Source organism: Mus musculus, chromosome 14 (assembly GCF_000001635.26).
Source record: "Mus musculus strain C57BL/6J chromosome 14, GRCm38.p6 C57BL/6J".
Taxonomy (NCBI): Eukaryota; Metazoa; Chordata; class Mammalia; order Rodentia; family Muridae; genus Mus; species Mus musculus.
This window is the reverse complement of record NC_000080.6, coordinates 13,485,830-13,500,942: the sequence shown is the minus strand read 5'-3', so window position 1 is coordinate 13,500,942 and position 15,113 is coordinate 13,485,830. Positions and strand designations below refer to the sequence as shown.

The window sequence follows — 15,113 nt, the reverse complement described above, 5'->3', positions numbered from 1 at the left end:
AGTTAATCGTGTAGTTTACCTATTACTATAACATTTAAATTACTATTTGGTTTCCTGTCAATTTTTAGGTTCCTTTTCATTTTAAGAGTGATAGGTGATATATACTATAACAGGTGACTTTGGAATGATAAAAGACAGTAATGTCCACTTACTTACTCATGGTATTCTTCTATATATGTTTGGTCATGTTAAATATACTAAGTCAGATGTTTGTATAACATCTGTTTTCAAGTCCATCAATATTAAGGGAAACTGAGGCTTTGGCTAGCAGGAGCTCTACCTCCTCCTCTTTAGGTTAACAACTCTCTACTCCTGTGTGTTCAGACACAGTCACATGTTTTGTCACGTGTTTTGTCACATGTTTTGCTAAAATGCCAGATTGGATGCTACAGTGATGCTGCTGAGGTGAATCTGCAGTGGAATGGTGGTGTTTCCATTTTAACAGACATTCATAATGCAGTTTTGAAGTCTCCGAGACTCAAACTGGGAATAAAACTAAAGTCGAGGACCTCTGAGTTCCTAAATGTGTTCTAGAAAAGGTACCTGGAATATGAATGTTCTCCATTGTTTGAGATTTCTCAGTCCTGATGCCTTTACATTTCAGATCTGGCAGCTGTGCATATTAACACAAGCAATTATCCTGAATGCATGTCTCCTCTACATTTGACCTAGCAGCCTCTGAAAAACATAGTTCATTCTCTCAAAGGTAAAGGCTTCGAAGACAAGTTCTATGCTCAACTGACACTAGTTTTACCTCACTGTGTGAGTTTTAGAAGGACATAAAATTCGAACATCATCTCCCTTTGCAAATGATAAGGTAAAAGAGACTCAGAACCATGACATCATGGGGCAAGTGCCTACATTTTCAAGAGACGTGATACAGCATACAGATATGTGTATGATGATGCCTTCCTCTGATACTTATTGAACCTTGTAGCTAACTTTCCTTGTGTTTTATAAGCATCTCAAAGTCCCATGTTCTCACCTATTCTAGAAAGAATAAAATTGTAAAGGAAACTAGACCTTATTTTTAAAATTTTGAATGAAGGGATTCTATTTAGTTTTATGTCAACCTGACAAAAACTACAGTTATTTGGGAAAAGGAAACTTTAGCTGAGAAAACATTTGCCCTATAGATTGGCCTCTGTACAGGCCTAAGGTGTGTTTTCTTGTTGACAAATGATGTGGGAGGGAATAAAAGGTTGGGGGTCATGCTACCCCTGAGGTTGGCATTCCTGGGTACTGGAAGAAAGGGAACTAAACAAGCCAGAAGGAACAAGCCAGTAAAGAGCACTCTTCCATGACTGCTAGTGCTGTTTCTGCCTCCAGGTTTTTGCCATAAGTTCCTGTCCTGACCTTCTTACGTGATAGAGTGTGATCTGAGAGTTGTAAGCTAAGATAAAAAGTCTTTTCTTTCCCAGATGTTTTTGGTTATAGTATCTTATCAGAGCAATAGAAACACTAAGACAAATCTATGCTGTGTTCTTCCAGAGTGTAGACTGTCACCCAAGTCACTGAGTTCTTGCCACTGCACTCCCACACAGTGAGACAGAGAAGTCCATAAAGAACTTGCTCACCACACACTGATTTAATCTCTGCCGCTTGTCAGCTCCCCAAGGAAGAGCAACAGAAACAACTGCCTTGATTGCATAGCTTACAGTCATGTAAGATCACATAAGAGCACATGCTCTGATCATAATATTTAAAAGCCTATTCAGACTTTGCCTCCATAGGGCAAGGACAGAGTCTTTTCAGGGAGAAGGAAGAAATTAACAGTTGTCTCATGGTGTGTGTGCACTGCCTTCTGCTCGTCCTGATGGTAACTGGTGCGTTATTAGAGTTTTACTCTTCTCCTGAATTAGGGAACTAATTCAACCTTTAGAAAAATCTCAGTCAGATGCATCAAACTCCTGTAGACAAGGAAATAGAGGTTTATACAGAGACTCTGCCTGTCTTCACCTTTTTTTGCATACCCTATGGGTATCTTAGAGTGTATTCCACCTAATTTGCTTCAAATTATATCAACCACTGGAAAACCTAGGAGTTTCCCCTTGTCTCTCATCACTTCAGGTCTATCCATAAGATGGTTTAATTTCCCCCTGTATCTCCCCTTTCATGGAGTTTCCTGTTGCTGTAGAAACAAATTCTACCAGAAAGATTCCATCCCGTGTACGAACTATTATGACTACTGCTGCCTCTTTATATAAGTCTTGGCTAGAGGTCACTCATACCTTTTAAGGCCAGATATTAAATAGTCTAAGTTTTATACTTCAAGTGGCAAAATTGAGGATATCTGCTGGGTGTTCAGGGGGTGTCTGAGTTTTTTTTTTCCTCTGCTGTGTTAAAATAGCATGACAGAACCCTAAGGTGAAGGGTTGCTTCGGGTCACAGTTCAAGGCTACTCTCCATTATGCTCCAGAAGTCAAAGTAACAGGAACCTAAAGTAGCTGGTCACATTGCTTCTGCATCGATCGATGGATTCCAATATTTGGCTCACTTCTTCCATTTATACAGTGCAGAATCCCAGCCAGGGAAGAATGTCACCTACAACATGTGGATCTTTCCACCTCAATTAGCCTGATTAAGATAATCTCTGACAATGATCCTCAGAGTCTAACAGAACAGTACTAGCAATAGTAATGGGAAAAGTCTATAAATAACATACTTTGTAGACTCACATTACCATCAAGGGATGTGTGGAAGACAACGCAGAGACAAGCTCTAGACAGCCTTAACCCTCCACCATGTCCTCCCTGGAAATGACAAACTTCTTCCTCATTGTTCTTGACTCTATGGCTACAACACCATCAGTTCTGCCATCTATTACACAGGCAGATCCACTCATTGCTCAGATCCTTGACCCCACCTCAATCGGTATAAAACTCTAAAAAATGTAACCAGTCTCTGCCTCTGCCTTTTTCTCTTACCACTTGCCTCCCAATCACGCACTCATTTTCTCCTTGCTTGTTCTGAGCTCTCTTTCACATTAGACGTCAAGCCTCTCTAGTCCTGAACATCATTTCCCACACTATGTGCTCCAGCTTTCCTTGAAGAGCTCCCTCATAACTTTTGGGTCTGCACTCATACATAATTACATCCACAATCATGTCTAACAAGTTTCCTCCTTGACTTTATGTAGGTCTAGGGTCTGTTCCTGCTCTCTGTGTTCCATTCAGTCTTCCTCAAGCAACAGCACACATCATCCCACTATCTAGCACACTCTTTCTTCTCTCATCTGGGCTACCTTAAAAGTCTCTATCATAATCCCTTCTCTACCACTTTATTGAAGTACATATCACATGGGCCACTCAGTCCACACCAGCTCTTATTTATATTTGTGTACAATTCTCATTTTCTTTATAAAAGTATAATTATAAAAGTGTATGTATGCATCTGTATATGCACATGTTATATTTCTATATTTATATTCTTCCATTTTACACTAGTTGTAAATTTCATGAGGGCAGAGGCTATGTCTACTTTACTAAGCAAGTACATATATAATTAATGGATTTTATAAGGTCTCAATACATACATATTGATAAAATGAATGCATAATAAATGAAAGGGCATTTACAACTCTAGGCTAAGGACTGAAAAGTCTCACTAAGATACTGAAGGCTCATGGATGCTCACGCAGATCTCCTTAATCAAATGGTTTCTACCATAACAAGACAATGTGATGTCTTTATAATGCTAGCATTCAGCCTCTGACTGGTGGCTTTCCTGAGCTACAAGTAGTAGAAGACCTGCAGGCCTAGCTTTGGTGACTGAGACAGTGACCAACAGAAGTGCTTATATCTTCAATAATGCACCATTAGCTGTGTGATTCAAGCCCTATTGAGATATGTTCTCCACAGTTTTCCATAATCCCAGGTACCTGAGTCGCTCATGGTGGTAACTTGTCTCATGTTCTCTTCCTCTTAGGAGTTTTCAGTGACTTTCTGCCAAGAAAACTATGTGCATTTAAATATTTGTCTCACCATGTATTAGGGAAATCCAAACTAAGACAGCCAAGATTTGCCACCTTGGTCTTTAGGCCTTGTCTTCATTTTCTAAACTTCTAATCTCAACTCTCTGGGCCTGGCAACACCAACTTTTATCATAAACAATTTCAGTTTAAGATGCAATGTTAAAATGGGATATTACAGACTTGAAATTTCTGAAGCTTTATACAAATAGAGCGAAAATACTTGGTAATGAGAAATCATAAAAAGTGACTATTGTAGACACAACATTTCATAAACACAAGATGGAAAATATTGCATCCCTTTCTATTTGTATTTCCCCCATTGGCTCAATAGTAGGAAGAGAAAAAGTTTATCTCCACTGCCTCTGGGTATGAATCGTAGAGAAAGATCCTTCTACCTCAGTTCTGGTAGAACTGGTAACCCTGTGGAAAGGTCTGGATTCCACACATTTCCTGTTTAGGCACACTTACTCAAATGTTCCAAAGAGAGATGGGAATCAGAAAGCAAGGGTAGACTCATTTAAGGGGAAGAGATTCTTGTTAGACAGTGCTAATGGAGCACCCCCCCCCCCCAACACATGCCTTTTTATTAATGGAATATTCTATCCTTGAATTCTCAGTTTTCGAAATATTATAGCTCAGGTTGAATCTTCCTCTCTTACCCTTAGTGATGCTAAAAAATTTCCTCAATAGCATGTTAATGTGACAGCTTTTTCCATTCTGCAAGGTTGGGAGGATTTCAGAAGAAAAACAAAAGGTGCTATAATAAAGCCTTCTAAGAACAGTGGAACAGTAAAAACAAGGTAATCAATGTGCGATGGTTAAATTTGTGTATCTTCTAATGTTTGCATGTATGAAGAGAGAAGGTAGATGAAGCTTTTATTCTGGGGAAGATATAGTCTCAGGATTGTTGTTGCTCCAGTTATCTTTTCTGCTTCCTAGCTAATTTCCAGTTATCCTGATTTGATGATGAATGGGAGTATAATACACTAGAAGAAAACTTATTGTTTGTCGGGTCTTGTTTAAAAATCGTGCAGCTATGCTTCATTCAACAATGCAGCAATACTGTGAAACAGATACCACTGTCCAACATAAAAGGTGCACAGGGTCTTCTTTCATCATGGTGAGGATAAAAAAATGGCAGAGTTCATTCATGGTGGTCGGAACATGACCAAGACTCTGTGCAACTGTGAGCCAAAAGACAACTTCCTCACTTTAACTTGGCAGTGTTTTTCACAGTTACATGAACGTAACAAACACATAGATGCGGAGATGAAGATTTGGTGCAACTTATTTTTGGAGGAGTTACGTCTAAAGACAGAAAAAGAGCAATGAGCTAGTGGGACAGGCCAAGAAAGAAAGTGGTCAAAGCTTTACTGATGGCTGGGTTTTAACTAAAGGTAGCGCGGTCCTTCTGGGCATCTCAGAAAATCTGTAGAACAGAACATGCTTCATTGGTGTTCAGCATGTGCAGTACCACTCATAGCTGTCACTGGATGAGGGCGGCTGCAGGAAATGCTCACTTCCTAGTGTTTCTTTCCTGCCATGCCTGGCATGCCAGGCATGATCCAATACCTAGAGGAAATTCCATAAGGGTGGGCTTGCACTCACTTCAAAGTACGGCCACACAGGAAAAAGGGGCAAGTTAAATAGGGGGCAAACAGGAGTTTCTACTCCAACAACTGAGGAGAAAATATACACAAATCATCACACGGAAAGACTTGTATTTGTTCAGGGAACATCTAACACATCGTTAAATACCATTGAAGAAAATGTTTTTAATGACTGTCTAGCATTTTACCATATGGATGTTCTAAATTTATAAACTATTCTATTTCTAATTTGTTTATTCCCCAGCCTCCCCCCACATCCTCTGAAATGTGTAACCCCATGTGTTAGCTCAAAGTGTGCACGTTCTTCTAGTGGGTGCTCTTGACATATATTAAGTATTAAAGTGAACAGCCTTGCATTACACATCAGAGTATGAAGGACATGTTAAGAATATGAGATCCAGAACCCTACTCATTGCCTCCAAATGTCAAGCGCGTTCTCCTCCACAGTAACACACTACAGGAGATGAGGAAACAGGTAAGCATCACTTGTTTGCTTTGACCACAGGCCAAAATGGAGGTCAGGGGGGTGTTTTAGCTCTATAATAAAATGACATGTTGTAGAAAGAAGGAAGTCCTCTCTGCTAGACGTATTAGCAAAAATGTGCACATACGGTGGTGTAGAGGAAGTACACATTTTTTTAATACATTATAGTATTAACTGGAAGAAGGAAGACTCTTCTTTGCTTGCTTGTATGTAGTTGCCAGAACATCTGCTGGAGCCTCCTTCTCTAGGATTCCAGCTTATACAGAAGCAAGATAAAACAACTAGCCTTGTGGGACTGAGCAACTCCTAGATTCTTGAACTGCCCATTCACAGTTGCCCATTGTTAGGTTAGATGGACTACAGACCGTAAGTCATTACAATACATTCTCTTAATATATAGAGACATTTTATAAGTTCTATGACTCTAGAGAACCCTGACTAACACACCCTCAGAGTAATTGATGTCAATTACTTGGGGGTTTTACAGGAATAAACCATTTTAAAATTGAATGAATTTAGTCTATATTGGGTATCTGGATCAGAACCACAAGCTGTGAGTCTGGGAACAAGCTCTGAAGGGCATCTGGCCATCATTTTATAGGCATGGAACAGACACTGAGGTGACAAAGATTTTAAAAGGTTGTTTCTATCAATTTAAGTGTAACAATAGTGGTATGAATTTATTTTAAGCAAGGTGGATTCAAACTCTTGGTAGCAGAGAGAGTGTAAGGGAAAAATAAACTTGTCCTTCAGTGTTCCAGGATGTAACTGATAACAGTCATGGGACTTCTCTCCAAGTGTCACTTCGATGAGTAAATTCAGTTGGACAGGCACTTACTTAAGCAGTATTTATCTGCACACAGACACATTATTAGATATCAATATCAATAAACACATTATTGGTCAGAATTGCATAGTCAATATAAAGTTATAGTCAACCCACAAATCTAGGTAGAATATAAGACATCTAATGGTTGTAGAAAAATAATTGTGTCTCTCTGTTGATAGCCCCCACATGGGGCCATAACAGAAGGCTTTAGTTTTGGAGGACAGTCAATACTGGATTGAAGGTATGGTTAGTAGATCTTCCCAGTGTGGAGTGGTGGGTAGAAACTCTAGGAATGACAGTTTGTGGCTTCAAGCAGAATTTCTTCTTGCCCAGCCTACATTTTTCTACCAGATATGAGAGAAAGAAGAAAGCCCCATGCCTTGAGGCTGAGAAGTGTAGATCACCATTCCTTACCTGAATGGGTACGCAAACGCTATGTCAATGCTGAGGTTACTTTCTGTCTTATTGACACAGTCCACACTCAGCCGCAGGCCTCCTGAATAGCCACCACATGTTGCAAATGCAAACATTGCAAAAAGCTGCAGAGAACAAAAGAAGAAAAGAAAAAGCAGCTATTAGGATGATGGTAATCTAAAAGAAAGTCATAATCTGGAGCTCAGTGTCTAGTGGAAGGAGGTTGTAGTCCTCTGCAGAGTAGCATCAGCAGTATGCCCTATTGAGCTGGAGGAGGATGAATATGAGGATCACAGCAGGCTTGGAGGAGCTCCAAAGAACACACCAGTGAATTGGAGAAATGCTGCTTGGTCAGGGGGAAAATGATGACTGGTGTGACGACTAGTCCCATGCCTCACAGAAGTGATGGCAGAATTCCATAGACAAAGTTGCCTATGGATGCCCACAGATAGGTGTCCCCACTCCCTTTTTTTTCTTATATACTTGGGTGTACGCTTTTTTAATCATTGTGGGTTTTCTCTTGGAACGGTGTAGGTTGCTTTTTGTAAAACCATGGCCTCAGGAATCTAGAACTAGGAGACTGAAGATCAGATAAAGAAGAGCGTCCATTCTCAGCATGTGAGCTCAGGGTGTTTGTCCGCAAGTCAACACAGATGGCTATATCTCTGGGTTGTCTGCTGTTTCTAAATTAAGTATTGGAAGATTCAGTGTTACAAGTTAATGGCATACCCTTTCCTGATGGAAATACACATCTGTGTGGAAGAGACACTCAAAAGTAGAAGCATGAATGTATGGCAGTCTTCTAGATAGGAGAAATGTCACCAAGGTATGCTGAGGTGGAGTTGGGGTCTCCTAACAGGAGAGGGGAGCTATATGTGGACTAAGTGCAGGGCCCGTGATACATTATGCGGGCACATAACTTAAGGTCACCATGCTTTCTTTTCCCCACCATAAAACAGCATTGGCACTCATCCCTTGAGGTATTTTTCTTTGTGATAGGAACCAGGCAATTACTGAGGAGGAAACTGCTGTCATTGGTGTGGTGTCTTCCCCAAAAGTTTAAAATGTAGATGAGTTCTATCTTTCAGATACATCGTTGGTAGAAAACACCATAAGAATTGTCTTCATTGATTGCATATTTAGCATTTATAGGAAAAGACTGGTTAATGACAATAATACAGTATAAACCACTCACAAGGTAAGATATGCTTTAGGGACCATTTTGGTGTATATATGTCAGTTTTATTGGTTTCTCAAAATCAATTTTTTAAACTGTGAAGCAATATATTAGTCATACTGGAAGCAAATGGATTCATATTTGTTAGGCCTGTGGAGCCAATAGAATGGGTCCTCCTGTCACCGTGTGAATATGCAGTAAACTGTAATGAATATTATTATTGTAAATAGTGGGCATGTTTATAAGTTGTTCCAGACTATAATGTAGGAAATTTAGATTTAAATACTCGCTAGATCCACACACATCTCAGCTCTAGTGAACTAACAGCTATGCAGTCAAAAGAAAATCTATTTTTATGTTTTGATTTTCTTTGCTCTCCATCTTGCCCAAGCTCAGGGACTAATGGACACTTAGCAGCCACTCCAGCCCACTCCCTAATCCTGAGTACATGCTGTTCAGTACTCAGGCTTCAGAGATGTGTGACTGCTCCCTTCCCATCAGCTCTGAGTGTTGACAGGAAGGAGAAAGAAGCACTACTAATTGTTTATTGCTTACATCTAGACTTTGTCTCATGATTGGAGGATTTGGTGAGAATTCTTTCAAAGATTGGAGTTGTGAGGCTGAAAGCATTATGGAGAGAGATCTTTCATTCTTCACAGTTTCTCATCTATGAAGCACTTAACATGTGTGCTGCTCTTTCCTCATGACCTGAAGGTGTGTGTGTGTGTGTGTGTGTGTGTGTGTGTGTGAAGATTAATAACTCTATATTGAATATATGACAGAATAGCATAGTCATGTCAAAAAGTTGCACTTAAAATTCCTTGAGGACCTTATAGTGTAGCTAAATGGCATAAGAACAACTCTTGTTAGTTTATGTATTTAATAACTTTAAGAAAGTACTTAGAATAAAGTTTCTGTGCTAATCTTATGAGTAAAGTACTTTATGTACAGTTAAGACTTTTTAGTAGGATATTATTGTTACCACGAGGTAATGGAGTGGTGATTATTTACTAACTTCTTAGGAACACTACATGGGTGGGAAGGAGGAGTTAGACTATTGAGACCATGAACATCATTACTTTTTCCTCGAGTCTTTATCAAGCTTTGTACAAGACATCATACTCCAGTTAAATATTATATCTATAGCCTTTTGGTTAAGTTTCCTATTCCCTCCTGTCCTTGGTGATTAAAGCGAAATCACATTGTGTGACTGATATCAGACTCATATGTGTTTGGCAAGAACTAAACAGAACACTGGGAGAGTCCGATCCTGCTGTGTGAATAACTTATTACAGGGATGGTTAATTCCATACTTAAAAAAAGCCAAATCAACACCATCATAATATACCATCTAAGGAATTAGGAAACATAAAAACAGTGAGGAGAGAGGACTGGAGGATCCTTGGGATGGGAGAGGGTAGAATTCTCTGGTATTTTAGAGGAAGGTGCAGTGGCTTTATTTCCAGTGTTCCACATAAGTTCTTTACTCTGGGTGGCACAACAAAACACATTGGACTTTGAGCCCACTTCCTAGCTAAGAGACCCTAAGAAAATCACCCTGCTTTTCTAAACATCAGTTCTTGGTAAGCCAAGACTAACCCACTGGTTCATTCAACGGGCAAGTAATGTGACATTTACTATGTAGCATTGTTGAAGTACAGAGAGATGGGTATGTCAGAAAAAGGGCAAAGTCTCTGCCCAGCTATAGAAATAATTGGATACCTCCTCTGAGCTCAGGAGAGCAAATTAAGTCTCCCGCAATGAATTCTCATTTTGTTTCTGTCTGGGATGATCGATGGCTCTGGTCTGAATCCCATGGTTTAATAGGTATCGGTGAACCAGGATGCATAGCAGGAGTGACACTGTTGCACAGAGTGACACCAACTTTCCTCTCAAAGCAGGACACACATGGGAGTGCAATGACTCTAAGAAGAATATCATGCAACAATGCTGTTAACCCTCCTGGTTATTTGGAAAGGCACAGTTGAAAGCAATATTTCTGAACTCACGACTTCTGGAAGGGCAGTCAGTGCTCTTAACCACTGAACCACCACTCCAGCACAAAAGCAATATTTTTGAAAAAGACAAAATATGAGGCTAAGTAGTGTTTTTGCAAAGTGTTAAGCATAGCCAGGAAGGGAATTCCCCCACAGTCTGGCATACAACCTCAGGCATGAAGGATACTTGGGATAAGTGGGTGGGAGTAAGAAGAATGGCAGGAAGGGGTGGGAAAGTTGCTGTTCTTGTCATCAATAGGCTGTGCTTACCAACAATCAGATCTCCACTGGGGAAATTGTGATTTACTGTGTGCCAGTTTCCATGTATAAACATTTTAACCATTGTCAACTCCAAGATACTTTCAAACTACCTGAGCTTGAAAGGGAAGAACGCTGAAGAATCAGAGGCACTCCTACACAGCTTTGTCTCCAGTAGCCTGGGCGAGGACCTCCACTCCAACAATAGAAATATTGTTCTTTCATTCATTTTTTATTTTACTCAATTAGTCATTTTTCTAGTTTATAGCAAAAGCACTTACTAGCAGTTGGGCTGGGAAGTTGGCACAATTGTAGCTAAATGGGGAGGTCAGACTGTTCTAGAAGCAGGTAGAAGCCTTTTAAGTATTGTTTCAGGGAGATCCCAAAAACTATGGCTCTAGGGCCATCCCCAGCTGCACACTCCATGACTGCTTTCATGCTATGATGGTAGAGCCTAGAACTTGCAACTGATAGCTTATTTTCCACAAAGACAAACAATAGACCTGTCAGAATTTTGTAAAGAAACACCATTCTTAATAGGTTCTAGGTTTCAGTGGGAGGTGGTGTGACCAAATAGATATAGTATACAAAGCCCCACCACTGGCCTTATAAAATGTGTATTGGAAACAGCTGGAAGATGAAAACAGGTCTCACTCTCCTTGACAATGTGCAAAACCCTATGTAAAGAGGACTATGTCTCCATATCCATGTAGTCCTCCTGTGCTGAAATAATATAGGTGGATCATGACTGCTATCAAGTGAATATTAATGGAAATGGGAATAATGAAATATTCCCATCTGGAGTTGAGGAGATGGCTTGGTATGTCAAGAACTTGGGCTATAAGTCTGAGGTCCAGAGTTTGGGTCCCCCAAAAAATGAAATAAAAATACTGGACGTGGTGCTGTGGTGGGTGACCACAGTTTCAGTAATGGTGAGATGGGAGGCAGAAACAAGTGCTTCCCTGGAAGGGTGCTTGTCAGCCAGACCAGCCTAGCTGGTAAAGTTCCAGGACAATAAAAGACCTATTGAAAGCAAATGATAGAACACAGCTGAAGTTGTAGAATACATATACACCCCAGCACACACACACACCAGCAGCATTTGATTGATTCTCAGTGTCAGTTTCTCCTGTAAGCATATTATCAGTCCACTCAACAGTCCAAATCCTCGTCTCACAGATGAGGAAAATAAGACCAAAGTGCACAACCAGAGTCACAGTGATTGTTGCTAAGTGAAACTGTTCCAGTTTGAGTTCACATTTGCCTTTCTTTATAGCCTATGCTCTTCCTTCTCAAGGATGTGACCTGACACATGCTATGGAAAGACTTATGCATAAACAGCTGCTGTGAGCCTAATGAAGGGGCTTTCTCTAGCACATGAAGATTCAGAAAGCCAAGAGAGGGCTGAATGAGCTTCGGCAGGACAAAGCTGGATGCCTTTCTCAGCATCCCAGTATCCCCTTAACAGCAACAAGGGCCTTCCTTTAGGAGAAGGGACTGGTGTCATGCTGCTCCAAATATTGGAACAGCTTGCTGTGAGTAGATTATGCCAATTATACTTGACAACTCCCTCCTTTAATTGGTAGCCTCTCTGGGGATATTTGCTTTCTTACCTTTGAACAGCTCAACCTTTCCACAGATAGAGGATAAGGGGGTCCAAACCCTGCCCCCTCTCTCCTCCCCCTTCCTTTTGTGATTTGACTTGGGTTGATGAGCTACTTGTTCTCAGTACCCATGAAGAGCATTGCTGGAAACACAGCTGTTTATAGAGTTGATGATGTCAATACTAGCCTTGAAAAAGTGAGAACTACATAGTATAAGGTATTTCCAATGCAAACCAAACTCTGAACTTTCCATAGCAGAGTTCTAATTTTTCACCCCCAACTAGCATCCTCATAGCACCTAGCAGCTTAACCTTCTGTTTTGGCTGAACTTTGTTTAATCCTTCTTTTAATTTTTCTTCTATTGGAAAGAGAACTTTTCAAGGAAATGGACCAAGCAGCCCTAAAGCCATCAGTTTATATTAATGAACCCACATGAACTATTTTGATTCCAAAGACTTTTTGTGACTAATATTGTAAAACCTCAAATTGGATGTTTCCCTGCAAATAAAATGCGAATTGGTCCTTGAGAGTAAGTAGAATTCTATTTAATTTGAGGCTATTGCATTGAACTGTATCAATCTTTCTTTCCATGGCATTGAATAGATGGCCCAGTCCACAAAGTGCTTGTCTTGCAAGTATGAGAGCTTGAACCCTCATTTGCTATGTACAAAAATATCTGATCACCCAGGAGGGGAAGACAGGCAGATTTCTTGGGACTTATGGTCAGCCAGTAGCCTCCTTGGCAAGTTCAAGTTCCATGAGTGACCCTGGCTCAGGAAAAGCTGAACAGCACCTGGGCAACAACGTCTGAGTTTGTACTCTGGCTTCTACACAAATGTGCATCTGTGCTTACCTCCACATAACACATATATACATACACATACATGCATATACATATACCATCCTTTCCCCCAAAATAAGTATATGATTTATGTCTCTGTTGTATATGATTATCTGTATCCTTGGGTATCTCTGATATATCACCTATGCTACATTCCATTTCATGATACTAAAAACTGTATGTGCCTGAGCTATGTGTGATTTTTCCAGGTTAAAGCAAACTTGAAGAATTGCTTCTTAGTGTGACATATTGGCCATCAAGGTGGGGAACTTCATCTTACTTTCATGGCAAAAGAAGCTTCTACTTTTGTTTTCTTAATCCTGAAACCTAGGGATAGCTCACTTACCAAAGCACTTGGCTGTAGGTGACAGAAAGCCTGATCAACAATGACTTAAACAAATACAAGGAGTTTCTAGTCAATACACATGAAAGTCTAGAGCTAGGTTGTTATGATTATTGGTTGTGTCTGGGTCCAGTAATCATAAATCAAACATCTAGGGTATGCCACTGAAGCAAGTTCACAGAGCCACACCCATTCAGCATTTAGTCATCTTCTCCTTGACAGTGCTAGTAGGGTTCCATACCTATGTGCAGTGGGCTAAGTGGACTGAAATTTCAATTTGCACTTGATTTTTATTCTCCTACATAAAATTGGTACAAATATTTAAAATAAATATAAGGCAGAAATAGTAAAGTAATTTAGAAATTAGCTTCATGATTATAAAAATAAAATCATGAAGAAAAGCTACAATACTTGGAACTAACTTGAAAGCCTCCTCTTCTTTTTTAGCTTTTATGGTAGCAAAACATGCCTCATAAAAGAGAAAAGCAACCAACAGTCCTACCCAGCTCTGATGCCTATGAACGACAACAGTGACCAGCCTAGCATGATATCCATAAGGGCACAGTGCTAGCATGCATACCTTGGTGGTAACCAATAGCTCTCTAATTGGACTTAAGATCTACTCAACAAGAATGGAATCATGTCTAGTAGGATTGATGTGAGAAAGAGCCTGAAGAGTTATGACAGACAAAGGAAGAGGGAATTTGCTATGAGATTATGTGTCATAGAACTGTTATCAAGTCTCACAAACACAGCTGATTCACCATGAGCATTTAACCAATAGACATGGTAAGGTAAACAAAGAAAAGGTCACAAGACTTCAACTCTAGTCAAAGAACTACAGGCAATTAAAGAATCCTGAGAGTGGGAGAAATTGTCTTTCCTGAGGAAAGAACACACCAATTGGCAACTGGTTAACCAATACCAAATGCTTAGCCCTGAATATGAGTGTGTGTCTGTGTGTGTGTGTGTAAGTAACAACAAAGTAAAACTTAAAGGAAACCACGCATTTGAAAGTGAGTGGGGAAGTGAGTGTTTGTGGAAAGGTTTGAAGGGAGGAAAAAGGGGGAAATTATATAATTATATTATAATCTCAAAAATATTATTTTTAAAAAGATGAATTGCTGATAGAACATGAAACATTGTATACAACCCTTTCTAAAAGATAAAAAGAAAAACCATAACACAAATATACAGCATTTATAGAGGAAAATATTCAAACAAATAGATATATATTCATTTGCACAGGGAAGCTCTAGAGAGAAAGCACTTGAGGGCTTAGCCATTACTACTGAGAATGGAATTGGAAATAGAACTTTTCTTTTTAATTGTTCTGTGTGTGTGTTTTCTTTAATAACCACATATACTTGTCATGTAAAAACCCCTTTTCTTAGAATTATAAATTTAGCTGGCCTCTAAGCAATTACACAGAATAAATTTAGACTTGTTACTGGACAGCATAGCTCTCGGGACAGATCAAGGTAGTTACTATAAGACCCTAGTTAGTTGTTTCATGGGTGTTGTAAACAAAAAGATGGATTTCCCATCATCATGCTACCATTATCTGGCTTTGTGATTCCCTC

The 15,113-nt window shown here is 39.8% G+C and overlaps 1 protein-coding gene across 2 annotated transcripts in view; it reads right to left on the bottom strand.

Moving 5' to 3' along the window:
* Positions 1–15,113, bottom strand: part of Synpr (synaptoporin) — a 330,690-nt gene that overhangs the window by 114,527 nt on the left and 201,050 nt on the right. For both annotated transcript variants that reach the window (NM_028052.4, NM_001163032.1), the window contains one exon: positions 7,311–7,435. In NM_028052.4, the coding sequence (NP_082328.3) occupies positions 7,311–7,435 (125 nt within the window). The remainder of the gene's footprint in view (positions 1–7,310; positions 7,436–15,113) is intronic.